The sequence below is a fragment of the Pelodiscus sinensis genome, chromosome 22 (genome assembly GCF_052426305.1).
Source record: "Pelodiscus sinensis isolate ZL-2025 chromosome 22, ASM5242630v1, whole genome shotgun sequence".
NCBI lineage: Eukaryota > Metazoa > Chordata > Testudines > Trionychidae > Pelodiscus > Pelodiscus sinensis.
The window spans coordinates 18371430-18386631 of record NC_143073.1 but is presented as its reverse complement, the minus strand read 5'-3'; the positions used below and the strand labels follow the sequence as shown (position 1 = coordinate 18386631).

At 44.8% G+C, this 15202-nt stretch overlaps 1 protein-coding gene across 2 annotated transcripts in view; it reads right to left on the bottom strand.

Annotated features, from left to right (window-relative positions):
* Window positions 1-14337, bottom strand: part of LOC149521841 (uncharacterized) — a 33694-nt gene extending 19357 nt beyond the window's left edge. For both annotated transcript variants that reach the window (XM_089772287.1, XM_089772286.1), the window contains exons 1-2: window positions 14179-14337; window positions 13300-13432 (exon numbers count right to left, since the gene is read on the bottom strand). In XM_089772287.1, coding sequence (XP_089628413.1) covers window positions 13300-13411 — 112 coding nt within the window. In that variant the 5' untranslated portion in view covers window positions 13412-13432; window positions 14179-14337. The remainder of the gene's footprint in view (window positions 1-13299; window positions 13433-14178) is intronic.
* Window positions 14338-15202: the final 865 nt, after the last annotated feature.

Genomic DNA, 15202 nt, shown 5'->3' with positions numbered 1-15202 from the left:
CAAGCCAGCTGGGGAACAAAGCACTGGAGAGGTAGGTGCTGGAAGCAGTCAGGAGCAGGGCTAACATAAGAATGGCCAGATGTGGTCAGACCAAAGGTCCATTCAGCCCAGTATCCTGTCTGCTAACAGTGGCCAATGCCAGGTGCCACAGAGGGAGTGAACTAAACAGGTAGTGATAAAGCTATCTCTTTCCTGCCTTCCATCTCCATCCTCTGACAAATAGAGGCTAGGGACACCATTCCTTACCCATCCTGGCTAATAGCCATTAATGGATTTAACCTCCATGAATTTATCTAGTTCTCTTTTAAATCCTGGTATAGTCCTAGCCTTCACAACCTCCTTAGACAAGGAGTTCCACAAGTTGGCTGTGTGAAGAAGAACTTCCTTTTATTTGTCTTAAACGTGCTGCCCATTAGTTTCATTTGGTGCAACCTAGTTCTTATATTCTGGGAACAAGTAAATAACTTTTCCTTATTCACTTTCTCCACACCACTCATGATTTACCTCTACTGTATCACTCCTTATTGTATCACTCCTTAGGGTATGTCTATGTCATGATTATGAGGGTTAGCCAGCAGCCTGGGTATTAAGGGGTTAACTACACCTAGCCAGGTGGAGTGACCAATAAGAATGTAGGTGGGACTTTTCAAACTGGGACAAAGGAATTTGGGTTTTTTTCTCTTCTCCCTTTGGTCTCTGGAGAGTTCTCTGCAGCTACAGAGAGGGACAAGCATGTCTCTCTCTCTCCAAGACATCATTCTTCATTTTCTGTAAGTAGGGTAAAGTTTAGGCAGTTTCGTTAGGTTTTATTGTTTTAAGGATTGGGTATGGGATCTGAGATCTGGCACTGCTTAAAAGATGTTTTGGCTTTTCTTTGTAACTAAGTTCTAGGCCCATGGAGTTTCTCCATGAGTATATTTTGTTACCTTCCTCTCTAGTCATTATACTTGCAACCAGAATATTGTTGTAATAATAAAAGTTCTTTCTTTTCTTTTATTAACCTGGCAGTGGTTAATGGTGTGCCCTGATTTTTGTTTTAGGGGGAAGATTTCCCAAATGATCTTTCCCCTGGTTTCTTTAGCAACATTTGGGTGGTGGCAGCGGAAGTTTTATTCCCAAGATCTAGGGTTTTAAGATCTTGGGGGAAGTTTTATACCAAAGCCTGGTAGATAAGGCTTTGGGGTACACTTGCTGGCCCCCACTTCTGCATTTATCATGCCAGAGTGGGGAAGGAGCCATGACATGGTAGCATAGCGGTGGGATTATTTGGAGAACCCAGGATTTTTAAAAGGGCACAGTTTTCTTTTGAGTTGCAAGCTTTGCAGTTTTCCTTTTGTTTTTCTTTTGTTTTTGGGCTGCCTCAGGGAGGGGCAGACCTTAAGCCAGACACAGACCTACCCAAACAGTTTGTTTTTTTCTAGCTTTCGGGACAACTGGATAGCTAGGCTAGTTAAGACAGGATGTCCAACTCTAGGACAGATTCATTCCCCAAGGAGAGGGCAGGAGCAATGTATAGCAGCGCTTCTCCCCCCTCACCAATGCCTTCTACATGGGAAGTTGCCTGTAAGATCGGCCGGCCTCTAACTGACAAGGAGATAGAGTTTTTCCTACAGCTGGAGGACAGGCGTGCACAACGAGAGGCCGAAGACAGGCGTGCACAACGAGAGGCCGAAGACCGGCGTGCACAACGAGAGGCCGAAGACAGGCGTGCACAACGAGAGGCCGAGAAGTGTGCCCAGCAAGAACATCTGGAGAGGCTAGCAGCAGCACAGGCGAGGCTAGCAGCAGCACAGGCAAGACTAGCGGAAATAAAGGCCGAGACCAGGCGAATCGAAGTGGAAACACAGGAGAGGATTGCTAAAGCGAAGGCCCCATCAACTGACCATCCTGCTCCCATGAATGCTCCAGTCCCTGTTCAATATCTCAGGAAACTCCAGGTCCAGGGAGTGGAAGAACAACAGAGACTGTATCCTCAGGGGGGTTCAGTGGAGAACCATGTGGGGATGGGGTGTGATTATGGCATGAATAGTATGTATAATCAGGCAGATACCTTAACCCAGCCCCAGAACATGCATGAGGTTTGGGGAGGGGGTGAGTGGGAATCTGGGAAGTTGTCTGTGGCTAGTCAGGCCTATGGGGAACCAGGTAAAAGTTTTCCTCAATGTTTGCCTGAGGGAAATAGTTGTGTGTCTGTGAGTGAGGCCTCTACATATCTGCCTGGAGCCTCAGAGGAGAGGCTAGTGTCAGATTTTTGGGCTCTCCCTGCCCTATTTCAGGAAAGTGTCCCTCTGGTGCAGTCTGGGGTGGCTGGCCAGAGTGAAAGTTTAGTTGGGGAAAAAGATCAAATTCTGGAGGGTGTTCAGTGTGAGCAGCCTGTGTGTGTGGAGCCTGGCAGTTTGGCTGCTGAGGAGGGGGGTATGCATGTGGGGGAAGGGTTTCTTCCCAGTTCTTTGTCTACAGAAGGTGCCTGTCAGCCTGGATTGGCTGAGGAGAGTGCTGTGGGCCCAGATTTAGCTCTGGGGGCAGCTGAAGCCCAGAAAGGAGAGGGGGAGGTCTCTGATCTTCCCCTAGAGGAGTCTGGGTGTTTTCCTGAAGGGGGGCTGTGTGAAGACCTGCCTGTTCAGGGGATAGAGGGATCGCAGGAGGAGTTGGTGGTGGCTCAGCAGGGTGATGCTGCTGTAGAGCCAGGGGAAGATGAGCTTTTGCTTGCAGAAAGCCATAAGGAAGAGGATCCTTATGGTGAGGCTGGCCAGCAGGTTGCTGTGCCTGAGGGGGGTAAAAGTGACTTGGGGATAGAAAGATCCTGTGAGGAGCAAAGGAATTCCATAGCCATTGTGAGCAGGGGAGCCGCACCCAGCCAGGCCTATGTCTGTGTGGGAGGGAGTTCACAACCTAAACCCACAGGGCATGGGGGAGGGGCAAGACTTGTGTTTGCCCAGGAAGGTTGCAACTTTTTAAATGTAAAAAGCCAGAATTGTCAATGTACAGTTGGGGTGGATGTGTTCCTACTGCTTATGTTAACTTGCATAACCACTGTACTGCTGTTACTAAGAATGGTAACGATGTCCACTATGCATGATTTTGTACCAAAACCCTGGAAACTGTTACAAGATGTACCCAAGGACACACTGGATGTTCAAAAGCTTTGGGACCCTGGTATTTCACTGTTAATACTTGTAATTAGTGTTGAAGCTTCTCACCTGAGAAGGGACATTCCAAAATTGATATGCTGTATGGGAAGGGAAACTGAGGCACGGCAACCTTTTGTGCAAAGGGACCCATGTAAGGTGTCTAATGAAAGCTTGTTCACTGTTGATTCTATGTATGAGACATGTGTACAGGTGTGATGTTTATATATGAAGGTTCTCATTAACAATCTTACTCTCGACATTTTCTTCCTTTCAGTAATGTATCTTTAGAGTTTAGATTCTAAAGGATTGGCCCAGCGTGACCTTGTGGGTAAAATCTAAAGTGAAAAATGGCTTGGGACTGTGGCTGAGTCCTTTGGACCAGGAGGATCTGTTTGGAGTTGGTGAGTGGGTTTTGGTAACCTCTCACCTGTGTATGGAGGCCTAAGTCTGGTGATGGCACCGGGAAGCTGAAGTGTCTAAGGGGTTTTGCTGGTGAGGCTTCCGGCTGACCGGGGAGGCAGCTGAAGTGCTCGGTGTAATTTGAGGGGTACCTGGGAAAGGACCCCGGTTGAGGGCGGTAAATAGCCCTGGTTTTAAGCAATTCGCCCTGAGCTGACACTCTCAGTGGTGCCAAGACCTGGCCTGGTGTATGATAGTGATGTATTTCGCAAGAGACACAGAACCTGGTCAATTGAACTTTAGATCAAGACCCCACGCTATTCTAAATTTGATTTTGAGACTGAGAGTTTGATTGGTTAATGAGGCATTTCTGAACTCAACTACTTAATATTCTCTGTATAGCTGTGATGGTACTCTTTGCTTACTTTTTATGTCTTCAAGCGTTTAGTCAAGTGTGCATAATGTATTTACTATGTTTTATCTTAGACCTACAGGAAGAAATCACAGCCAGTGTGGCCAGAGGCTGTCCAGCACCGTCTGTGATTTGGTGGGCATGTCATGATTATGAGGGTTAGCCAGCAGCCTGGGTATTAAGGGGTTAACTACACCTAGCCAGGTGGAGTGACCAATAAGAATGTAGGTGGGACTTTTCAAACTGGGACAAAGGAATTTGGGTTTTTTTCTCTTCTCCCTTTGGTCTCTGGAGAGTTCTCTGCAGCTACAGAGAGGGACAAGCATGTCTCTCTCTCTCCAAGACATCATTCTTCATTTTCTGTAAGTAGGGTAAAGTTTAGGCAGTTTCGTTAGGTTTTATTGTTTTAAGGATTGGGTATGGGATCTGAAATCTGGCACTGCTTAAAAGATGTTTTGGCTTTTCTTTGTAACTAAGTTCTAGGCCCATGGAGTTTCTCCATGAGTATATTTTGTTACCTTCCTCTCTAGTCATTATACTTGCAACCAGAATATTGTTGTAATAATAAAAGTTCTTTCTTTTCTTTTATTAACCTGGCAGTGGTTAATGGTGTGCCCTGATTTTTGTTTTAGGGGGAAGATTTCCCAAATGATCTTTCCCCTGGTTTCTTTAGCAACATTTGGGTGGTGGCAGCGGAAGTTTTATTCCCAAGATCTAGGGTTTTAAGATCTTGGGGGAAGTTTTATACCAAAGCCTGGTAGATAAGGCTTTGGGGTACACTTGCTGGCCCCCACTTCTGCATTTATCATGCCAGAGTGGGGAAGGAGCCATGACAGTCTACACTACAGTATTATTTTGAAATAGTTATTTCAAAATAATGTGTCTACACACAAAATGGCTGTGTCTACATTGGCAAGATTTTGCACAAAAGTGGCCACTTTGGTGCAAAATCTTGCCACCTGTCTACACTGGCCATGAGTATTTGCACAAGAACACTGATGTTCTAATGTACAAAATCAGTGCTTCTTGCACAAGTATTCTTGTGCAAGAGGCCAGTATAGACAGGCAACATTAATTTCTTGCACAAGAGAGCCTGATGGCTAAAATGGCCATTGGAGCTTTCTTGCGCAAGAGAGCATCTACACTGGCACAGATGCTTTTGCGCAAAAGCACATCTCTTGTGCAAAAACACATACCCAGTGTAGACGCTTTCTTGTGCAAATACTTTTACACGCAGCCAATGCTTTTCAAAATACCATTTTGCTATTTCGAAATAGTATGTCCACCCTGAGAGGACTCTGAATCACATTTAAGGCTGGCCAGAACCAGTTTCAGCAAGGCACCAAGTCAGGACTTACTGTGTGGAGCTGATGCCTGAGGCTCTCTGAGGTCTGTGCTTAAAGGGACCCCCCCAGACAGCCAGTTCTCAGGTTTCCCTGATTGCTTGTCTACCTCAATGAGGGACAGCAAAGCATTTTGTGTCTGCGTGCTCTGGTTGCCTTTACTCGGGACACCACAGTAGTCTGCAACAGGGAGCCAGAGCTGCCTCAGGGCACTGTGACACTTCTCGTGCATGCATTGTTGTGAGCCTGGCTGCACTTTCTGCAGGCTGCCATCTGGGAGGTCTGTTGGGGGGGCTGTTAGTATGCAGGAGGCCCTGGGGGAGAGCTTCCACCCTGAGGAGCACTCAGAACCTCTGTGGTCTGCCCCACTGGGGGCTTATGCCTCATTCCTCCCTCGTGTCCTTCCACTTACCCCTCCCTAACCCCCCTTCCTGATGTCAAATAAAAAACACGTATTTTCATGAAAACAAACTCTCTTTATTGAACAAAACTGGGGGGGAATGAAACTCATTTGCAATGTTGACCTGCCTAATCTATATCCGTCTGCTGACAGAGGGGTGCAGTCTAGACATACCCTGAGTCAGGGGCAGTGACTGCTGGCTCTGGGGTGGCAGGCTTGGGGCTGGCACAGCCACTGTGGCCAGAGTCTACCCCTTTAAGGGCTCCGGCAGGGGGGAGGGAGAGGAGTGTTCTTGTTTGAAGCTGCAGTGGCACCCTGGGAAGGCTGGAGACCCCCTATTTTGAAATAAGTATCTACACAGCACTTATTTCAAAATAGCTATTTCAAATTTGGCGTCATTCCTCATAGAAAGAGGTTTACCAAATTTGACATAAGTGCTCCGCTATTTCAAACTTATTTTGAAATAGTGGTTTGGCTGTGTAGATGCCAGAAAAGTTTTCAAAATAAAGGCTGTTATTTTGAAATAACTTTGCTGTGTAAACATACCCTTAGTTTCCTCTTTTCCAAGCTGAAAAGTCCTACTCTCTTTAATCCCTCCTCATATGGGACCTGTTCCAAACCGCTAATCATTTTAGTTGCCCTTCTCTGAACCTTTTCTAATGCCAGTATATCTTTTTTTGAGATGAGACCACATCTGTATGCAGTATTCAAGATGTGGGCATACTATGGATTTATATAAAGGCAATAAAATATTCTCTGTCTTATTCTCTATCTATTTTTTTTAATTATTCCTAACATCCTGTTCACTTTTTTGACTGCCACTGCACACTGCATGGATATTTTCAGAGAACTAGCTACAATGACTCCAAAAGCTCTCACCTTTCATTTCTCAGTGCAATCTTCCTATGCTGTGTTCCGGTAGACTAATAAATTCTTCTGTTGTGATCATGCTGGTTTAGTGTCACTGGAAATTGCTGAGTGAGGTGCACGAATCCCTGAAGACTGGGCATATCTCCCTCAGACATCTGTCTCCTCACTGAAGAGATCTCATGGTGTGAAACGGTGCAAAGGCCCAAGCTACAGTCTAAGGACGCAGGAAAGCCTCATGGCTTACCCTAGCAAACCAATATGACACCTGAACAGTTACCCTCACGACTGTTGTAAAGCAGCAGCCATTGCGCTGATGCTGTGACAAAAGCCCAGAAGTAAGCTATTCCTGTGGATGCAGAACAGAAGCCTACTATGGCCCTCACAATGCACAATTAATTGAGGTATGCAGCACTTGTCTACTACAAGAATGGACATGCTAAAACCATCAGACAAAAATAAATAATTGCACAGAATTTTTCCTCTTTTTACTTCCCTATGGGTGTGCAGCATTATACATGGTAGCTGGAGCCCATGCCAGACCCCAAAGAGCCCCTTCTTATATATTATCCACTTTATTCTCTGTTCTTAGGTCCCCAGCTACCATGTATAATGCTGCACACCCATAGGGAAGTAAAAAGAGGAAAAATTCTGTGCAATTATTTATGCTGGTCTTGGTGTCAGTGTCTAAAGAAAACAAAAGAAAGAGTTAAATAGTAAAATTATTTTACTAATGCCATGGGGAAACATAACGCTTAAACGGGTAACTAATTAAATGGGGTTTTACATTCCTAGTTTATGTGCACTCCTCTGCATCCATCACAGTCACTTCACATAGTTGATGGGCTGGCACATGCATTTCACAGGGAGAGAGATGGTGCAACTGGCAGCTACAGTGGCTGGCCAAGCTTTGTCAATGAAAAAATTATTGATGTTCTATTGTCAGTGGGCATTTTTGTGCAGATGGTGGAAATGACTCCAGCTCAAGTTGGGTGACCAATGTTTCAAAGATGCTCATCAGTGGTGCTTTCTTTTATAGCCTGAAAATTGTTAATTGCCTTATTTATTCAATGCTGAACTTTCTTCTCTCCTTGTTTGTTAATGGTTAGAACTTCGTATTCTTTGTAACACTCCTCTTTGCCGTTGTGAGGTAAGAAGAAAGCTTCAAACCTAGGGACTACTTTCCCTAAGCCAAAGCCATTCCTACCAACAAAAACACTAACTCCTGGATAGCTTGGAACTGAGTTTGGGGGAATTGAACCATATGATCCTTTCTCCCATGCTAAAACTTCAGAGCTATCTTCATTTACTAACATCCTGAAATTTGAGGTGCGGTGTTCCTGGTCAGCATTGGAATAGTAACAGTATGGACCTCTACTTTCAGTGAAAAACCCAACAGAACATCCTGTCTCTGCACAGACATAATCTGTGCGAGATGCCTTCTCATTCCAGATGGAAACTGCCCCCCTTGGAACTGAGCCTTCCCACTCAACCCATTTCAGGTGTAAGTGGTCATCAAAAATTATCTGGCCCTGGTTCTTTGAAGGTGTTTTGCTCTTCTCTTCCTCTGCTGCGCAAGTATCCGTTGCTGAGGTGCCATCCTGAAAGCTGGAGATCAGGGATGGTGCAGCATGGTTGTCGTTTTCCAAGACTGAAATGAAAGTAGTGAAGGTGTAGGAGTGAACTCATGTTTCCACTCTCTCTTTTTGGCTGTGTCTACATTGGCACCCTTTTCTGGAAAAGGGATGCTAATGAGATACGTCGGAATTGCAAATGCCACGGGGGATTTAAATATCCCCTGCGGCATTTGCATGAACATGGCTGCCGCTTTTTTCCGGCTCGGGACTTTGCCGGAGAAAAGCGCCAGTCTAGACGGGATCTTTCGGAAAATAAAGCCTTTTCCGGAAGATCCCTTATTCCTCTTAAAATCAGGAATTAAGGGATCTTCCGGAAAAGGCTTTATTTTCCGAAAGATCCCATCTAGACTGGCGCTTTTCTCCGGCAAAACCCCGAGCCGGAAAAAAGTAGCAGCCATGTTCATGCAAATGCCGCGGGGGATATTTAAATCCCCCGCGGCATTTGCAATTCCGAAGTGTCTCATTAGCATCCCTTTTCTGGAAAAGGGTGCCAATGTAGACACAGCCTTTGTGTGTGTGTATGTGTTGGATGTCCTCTATTTCAGTGTTTTTCAACCAATGGTATGAGTACCCTCTAGGGTATTTGAGAGAAGTCTGGGGGGTACAACAACACAACTGAAATTTGGAGAAAGGTGATAAAAAAGGGGCACTTTATATAAAAAAGAAAAGGTTGAGAAACACTGCTCTATTTAATAGGTTAATAAATGCAGGGATGGATTTCCAATTGTGGTCAGAAGATCTGCTGGTAAAGAAATGTTCGGTATTTTGGCAGCATTGCTGGTTACCGTTCACAAATGAGACTACTCATCATAACCTGTTGCAAATCTGTTTCCAAAAGGTTCCTATTGCTTGCTCTATGAGCCTCAGGTACAGAGATGTACCTACCTAGAATTTAATGGAAAGCTGGTGGACTACACTCCCACTGATTTCCTCATTTCTTTTTCCCACCTGTACTTCTGTCATGAGATCCTGTCTCCATAAAGTGACTGGGAAAAATCTAATAAATTTCAAAAGGGGAATGATTTTGCTTGTGTTTTCTGCTTAATAATAGACTCTAGAGCCAATCCTTGAGAAATATTTACTTAACTAGGAAATGTGACTTTCTATATATTTGATCCTTACAATTTGAAAATTTATTTCATACAGAGAAACACTGTTGTACCATTAGCACATTCTCTACAAAGGCAAAACCACTATTTAGTAATATAGGTATTTAAAACACTAAAGTGATATTTTTGATAACTGTTTAGGACTTAAGAACATAGTCTTTTATAATGATATCACAATGTACAATAGGCCACACTAGCTGCATGTCTTCTTGCTAGTTTTCCTAAGGAACAATACAATACAGCCTGTTCAAAGGACCTGAACCAGAGCCCCATGAAGTGACTGTAAAGATTCCTACTAACTTCAGTGAGCTTTTATGGATAGGGTTACCAGATGATTTCAAAAAAATACCAGACACACTTGATCTCAGATGGGGGAGAGGGGGACTGGCTGGGAGAGGAGCTGGGCTGTCTGGGAGGAGGTTGGGGGGGAGCAGGGCTGAGAGGGGGAGATTGGGGAGGAGAGAATGGCTGGCTGGAAGCAGGGCTGGCTGGGCGGGGATTGGGGGGAGAAGAGCAAGCTGGGGTGGGGAGAGGGGAGGGAACAGGGCAGCAGGGAGCGGTGCTGGCCGGGAGGGAATGGGTCTGGCCAGGGGGGAACTGGCTGCTGGGGAGCAGGGCTGGCCTGGGTACATGCAAATTTCAGAGCACTGCCTGTCCCATGCATGGTCTCATACACGGTCCCCGCGGGGCACATGGGCGAGTGCGGCCCCATGGATTCCATCCTGCCTCGGGCCCGCCCCTCCCCCCCCCCTTCGACTGTACAGTTGCATACTGGCTGGCTGGTAGACATGCTTACACAATGTGAGCATGTCTACTAGCCAGGCAGTATGCAACTACATACTGATACTCATGATAATAATAAAATTTACTTAATTAGAAAATACCAGACATTTATATTGTCTGGTATTTTCTCAATTTGTTTCCCGGACAGAAGGCTCAAATACTGGACTGTCCGGTTCAAAACTGAACACCTGGCAACCCTATTTATGGAGGAGGAATGGACTATCATACAAGAAGATCTGGACACACTTGAAAACTGGAGTAATAGCAATGGAATGAAACATAACAGTGAAAAATGCAAGGTGATGAACTTAAGAGTTACAAGGTAGTGGGTCCTAGAGAGTCCCCAGTAATGCTAGGGAAACAGAAAGGCTACGTCTACACTGGCCCCTTTTCCGGAAGGGGCATGTAAATTTCACCAGTCGTCGTAGGGAAATCCGCGGGGGATTTAAATATCCCCCGCGGCATTTAAATAAAAATGTCCGCCGCTTTTTTCCGGCTTTTAAAAAAGCCGGAAAAGAGCGTCTACACTGGCCCCGATCCTCCGGAAAAAGCGCCCTTTTCCGGAGGCTCTTATTCCTACTTCAAAGCCTTGAAGTAGGAATAAGAGCCTCCGGAAAAGGGCGCTTTTTCCGGAGGATCGGGGCCAGTGTAGACGCTCTTTTCCGGCTTTTTTTAAAGCCGGAAAAAAGCGGCGGACATTTTTATTTAAATGCCGCGGGGGATATTTAAATCCCCCGCGGATTTCCCTACTACAATAGGTGAAATTTACATGCCCCTTCCGGAAAAGGGGCCAGTGTAGACGAGCCCGCTGTGTCTACATTGGCACCCTTTTCCGGAAAAGGGATGCCAATGAGACAAGTCAGAATTGCAAATGCCGCGGGGGATTTAAATATCCCCCGCAGCATTTGCATGAACATGGCTGCCGCTTTTTTCCAGCTTGGGGCTTTGCCAGAGAAAAGCGCCAGTCTAGACAGGATCTTTCGGAAAATAAAGCCTTTTCCGGAAGATCCCTTATTCCTCTTAAAATCAGGAATAAGGGATCTTCCGGAAAAGGCTTTATTTTCTGAAAGATCCCATCTAGACTGGCACTTTTCTCCGGCAAAGCCCCAAGCCGGAAAAAAGCGGCAGCCATGTTCATGCAAATGCCGCGGGGGATATTTAAATCCCCCGCAGCATTTGCAATTCCGACTTGTCTCATTGGCACCCTTTTCCGGAAGAGGGATGCTAATGTAGACACAGCCTTGGTGAAACATTCCTTGGTTGCTAGCTGTTACAGAGCAACTGAAGGGGGGGGGGGAGGGAAATGGATTAAAATATAGAGAATTGCTGGGGTTCAGTTTGGAAAGTCACTGTATAGGGAGGTAGTTATGTATGCTCAGAACAGAGAAGTTCAGCAAACGCAAAAGTAAAGAAAATAACCTGATTGCTTCTGACTAAACATTCCATGTTCTACTCATGTATCTGTTGGTCCAAGATTTAATCCTTCTTTAGGTATGGATGTCACTGGATACTCCATGCTTGGCTCCCTGGGTAAATCCATGTTTTTCCTACCTTATGAAAGGAGACTCAAAGATTTTTGGCTTGTGCTAAACAAAGTAAGACTGAGGGGCAACATGATTGTTCTCTATAAATACCTCAGAGGAATCAATACCAAGGAGCGAGAGGAGTTTTAACTTAAGAACCAATAATGACACAAGAACATATGGATATAAATGCCATCAAGAAGTTTAGGCTTGAAATTAGGCAAAGGTTTCTAACTATCAGAAGAGTTTAAAAAACAACAAATGGTCTGGTAGAACTTTGTAGACTAACAAAACAGATGAGTGAAGTTCTGTAACAGCCTTCCATGAATAGCAATGGGGGTAAAAACTAACTGGCTTCAAGATTGAGCTTGGTACATTTATGAAATGTATGGTATGATGATACAGCCTATAGTAGCAGATGTGTGACTGCTGGTAGCAAATATCTGTAATGGCCAGTGATGGGACAGGAAGTGGGGAGGGCTCTGAAGATACGTCTATACAGCAGGGCTAAAGTCAAATTAATCTATGCAACTTCAGCTACATTAACTGCGTAGCTTAAGTTAAAATAGTTTAACTCGGCTTTAGGTACAGCAGGAAGTCGAAGGAAGAACACTCTTCCTCCAACTTCCCTTACTCGTAAAATATTATCATGAGTCAGAGTAAGAAGTCCTCTAGCTCAACATTATTTTGAAATAAATGCTTGTAGTCTAACATGGTCTTTGTTATTTGGGAATACTATCAGTTATTCAGAAATAATGCTGCTGTGTAGACAGAGTTATCACAGAGAAATCTTTCCCAAGTGTCTACCTGATGCGTCCTGCTAACATGCATCTGTCTGATGCACACACTGGAAGCCAGTCTGACTCTGAGGGTTTGTCTGCACACTTAATTCACAGAAAGATGGCATGTGAATTTACCCCACCGTAGCCAGCCACACCTTAGGTGTCCATGAGGACTCTGCTTATGGGCATTAGCAGTTGAATGGGCATTAGTAGTGTGCTATGATCTACATCTGATTTAAAGCAGGGTAGATCTAAATACAGTATAGAGTTGTTAATGTGCAGTATCAGGTTTCATAAATCGAGTTAGTGCATAGCAGGCACATACAGAGATTTACACCCCAGTTTTCTGAGAACTAAGTATGTTTATACAAGCACTGATATGCACAGGAACCAATATGGCAATCCACCCATGGGGAAGGGAAGGTGCACACTTATCTGACTGACACACAGAAGAATCTGAGTAAAAGTGAATTTGTACTTAGGCTGTGTCTAGACTATATCCCTTTTCTCGAAACAGTGATATAAATTAGACACTTTGATATTGCTAATGAAGCCAGTATTTAAATTTCCTGTGTTTCATTTGCAAAATGGTGGCCGAAGTTATTTTCGAAACAGGGCTTTTCTAAGGAAAAATGGCTGTTTAGATGAGGATCGTTCAAAAATAAAACCCTTTTTTGAAAGATCTTGTACTAATTTTTGGGAAAAAAATGTGGCCACCATTATGCAAATGAAGCACGGCAAATTTAAATCCCAGGTTCATTTGCAATATCGAAATGTCTCATTTACATCCCTTTTTTGAGAAAAGGAATGTAGTTTAGGCACAGCCTTCGTCACTTTTCTGACCAGAACAACTTTTTAAGTTCTACTGGCTTAATCTCAAATCAGAGATTACAGTCCCTCTGGAATTATTTACCTTTTTCCTTTTCCTCCTCCATTTTGGAGGTAGGCTCTATCAGATTGATCTCTTCCAAGAGTTCTGAGTCTGCATCTATGGCCACAGCCTTCGTGTAGAATTCCAACTTCATGAAAAATTTCAGGGAAGAAAACTGAAAAGCAACAATTCATATTACATAGTTGGTACAACAATATAATTATTCAAGGTAATATCCTGTGAGGACACCAGTTAGAACCCCTTCTTAAGCAAAAAATTACCATAGCCCTGGTTCTAAATGTCTCTTCCTCAAAAACAGAACCCAGTGGAATGGTAGGTACAGACATATACCCTGCAGTCTTCTGCTATGCACATCTGCAACTCTAAATCTTTCTCAAATTACAGACCTCTATTACCTGAGATCAATGGGAATTTCTATCTCCGGTCCGTATCCTCCTTCTTCCAGTGGCTAACTCAGTTTCACCAGCTCAAGTGATTCAGTAAAGGGCATATATGGCACACATACATGTAAAACCAAGGTCAAGAGCTATTAAGCCAATGATTTTTGCACATTAGCAGTTCTGTATTTCCTGTTCCTGTAAGATATGATCTGGTCTTCCCTTGGCCTCATTATGCCCTGCTTCAACAAACCGGTCTCCTCTCTAACAAATCACAGAAGCAGCATGCATACCTAACACAGGATAATAGAAAAAGCAGCACAGGGAACACAAATAACAGAATCTCTTCTCTTTCCTCACTGAATTAGACACTTCTAGTAAATGCTCCTTTCCTTAAAACATGTTTCTATTCAAAATGCCCCCGCGGTTCTCCTTCCAAACCCTTAGTTACAATACATTTTCTTTGCACACCAAGAGATATACAGCTTGGGCATGCAGCTGCTACTTCTGCCCGGCACCTCACCTTCCAGCTTTCATTCCGGCAAAGTCACAAAAAAACAAGTCACTAACTCAACTCTTTTTTTTCTTCTGGGGTCAGGTCTCTTCTGTCCTGCAGACTATACTGTTCTTTGACTCCTTTCACCTCTCTTTCCACAAGTAAAAAGGAAACCGAAAGTAAAGCTGACAGGCACAAAGGGCGGGACTTGTGGTATGCTGGGAAGCTTTTATGCTTTATGTGCAGAAGGAAGCTTAGTGAGGGTTCGTAGACAAGGTTTTGTTGAATTTCAGCGTCCTCATGGCCAAGATGGAGTCTGTTCTGCAGGCAGCTCTGGCCAGGAAAAGGTGTGTGCAGAATCACAGAAGAGTGCAGTGAATATAGAAAAGGGAAAGAGATATTTACCAAGGGAGGAAAGGAGAAAAATAACAGGGAGAAAGATAGGGGCAGGAATAAAACAGGGCGGCCTTTAACAAAAGCCCCAGAGACCCAGCATTACTACAGGGCAGACATGGAGTCTGCACACAGGAGTGCTGAGCAAAATTCAGGTCCAGTGGTGGATTTTGGGCAGGGGTGGGCAATAATTTTTGACGGGGGGCCACTCCAAGATTTTGGAAAGAGATCAAGGGCTGCACTCTTTCATGATATTAATGGAGGAGATGCAGGATCTGGGATGGAGGTTGGATGCAGAGGGGAGCGTGGGGTAAGGGGAGAGACTGGAGTCTGGGAGGGAGTTTGGGTGAAGGCCATGGTTGTGACCTAAGGCAGGTGACTGGAGTGCAGGGGTTTTGGATGTGACCTACGGTAGGAGGGCCTTGTGATCTGAGGCAGGAGATTGGGTTGCCAGAATGGGTATGGGGGTAAGACAAGGGCAGAGGGTTTAGATATGTTGAGTAGCGGGGGGAAGAGAATTGGGGTAGGGAAGGGCTGGGGTGCCAGAAGCAGTCTGTGGCCAGGAAACTTATCAACCAGCAGCCAAACCAGCCTGCCTGCCTGCCTGCCTTGTAGAGCTTAAAACGTTTTCTAGCCAGCCTGCTTGCCAGCCCATCCA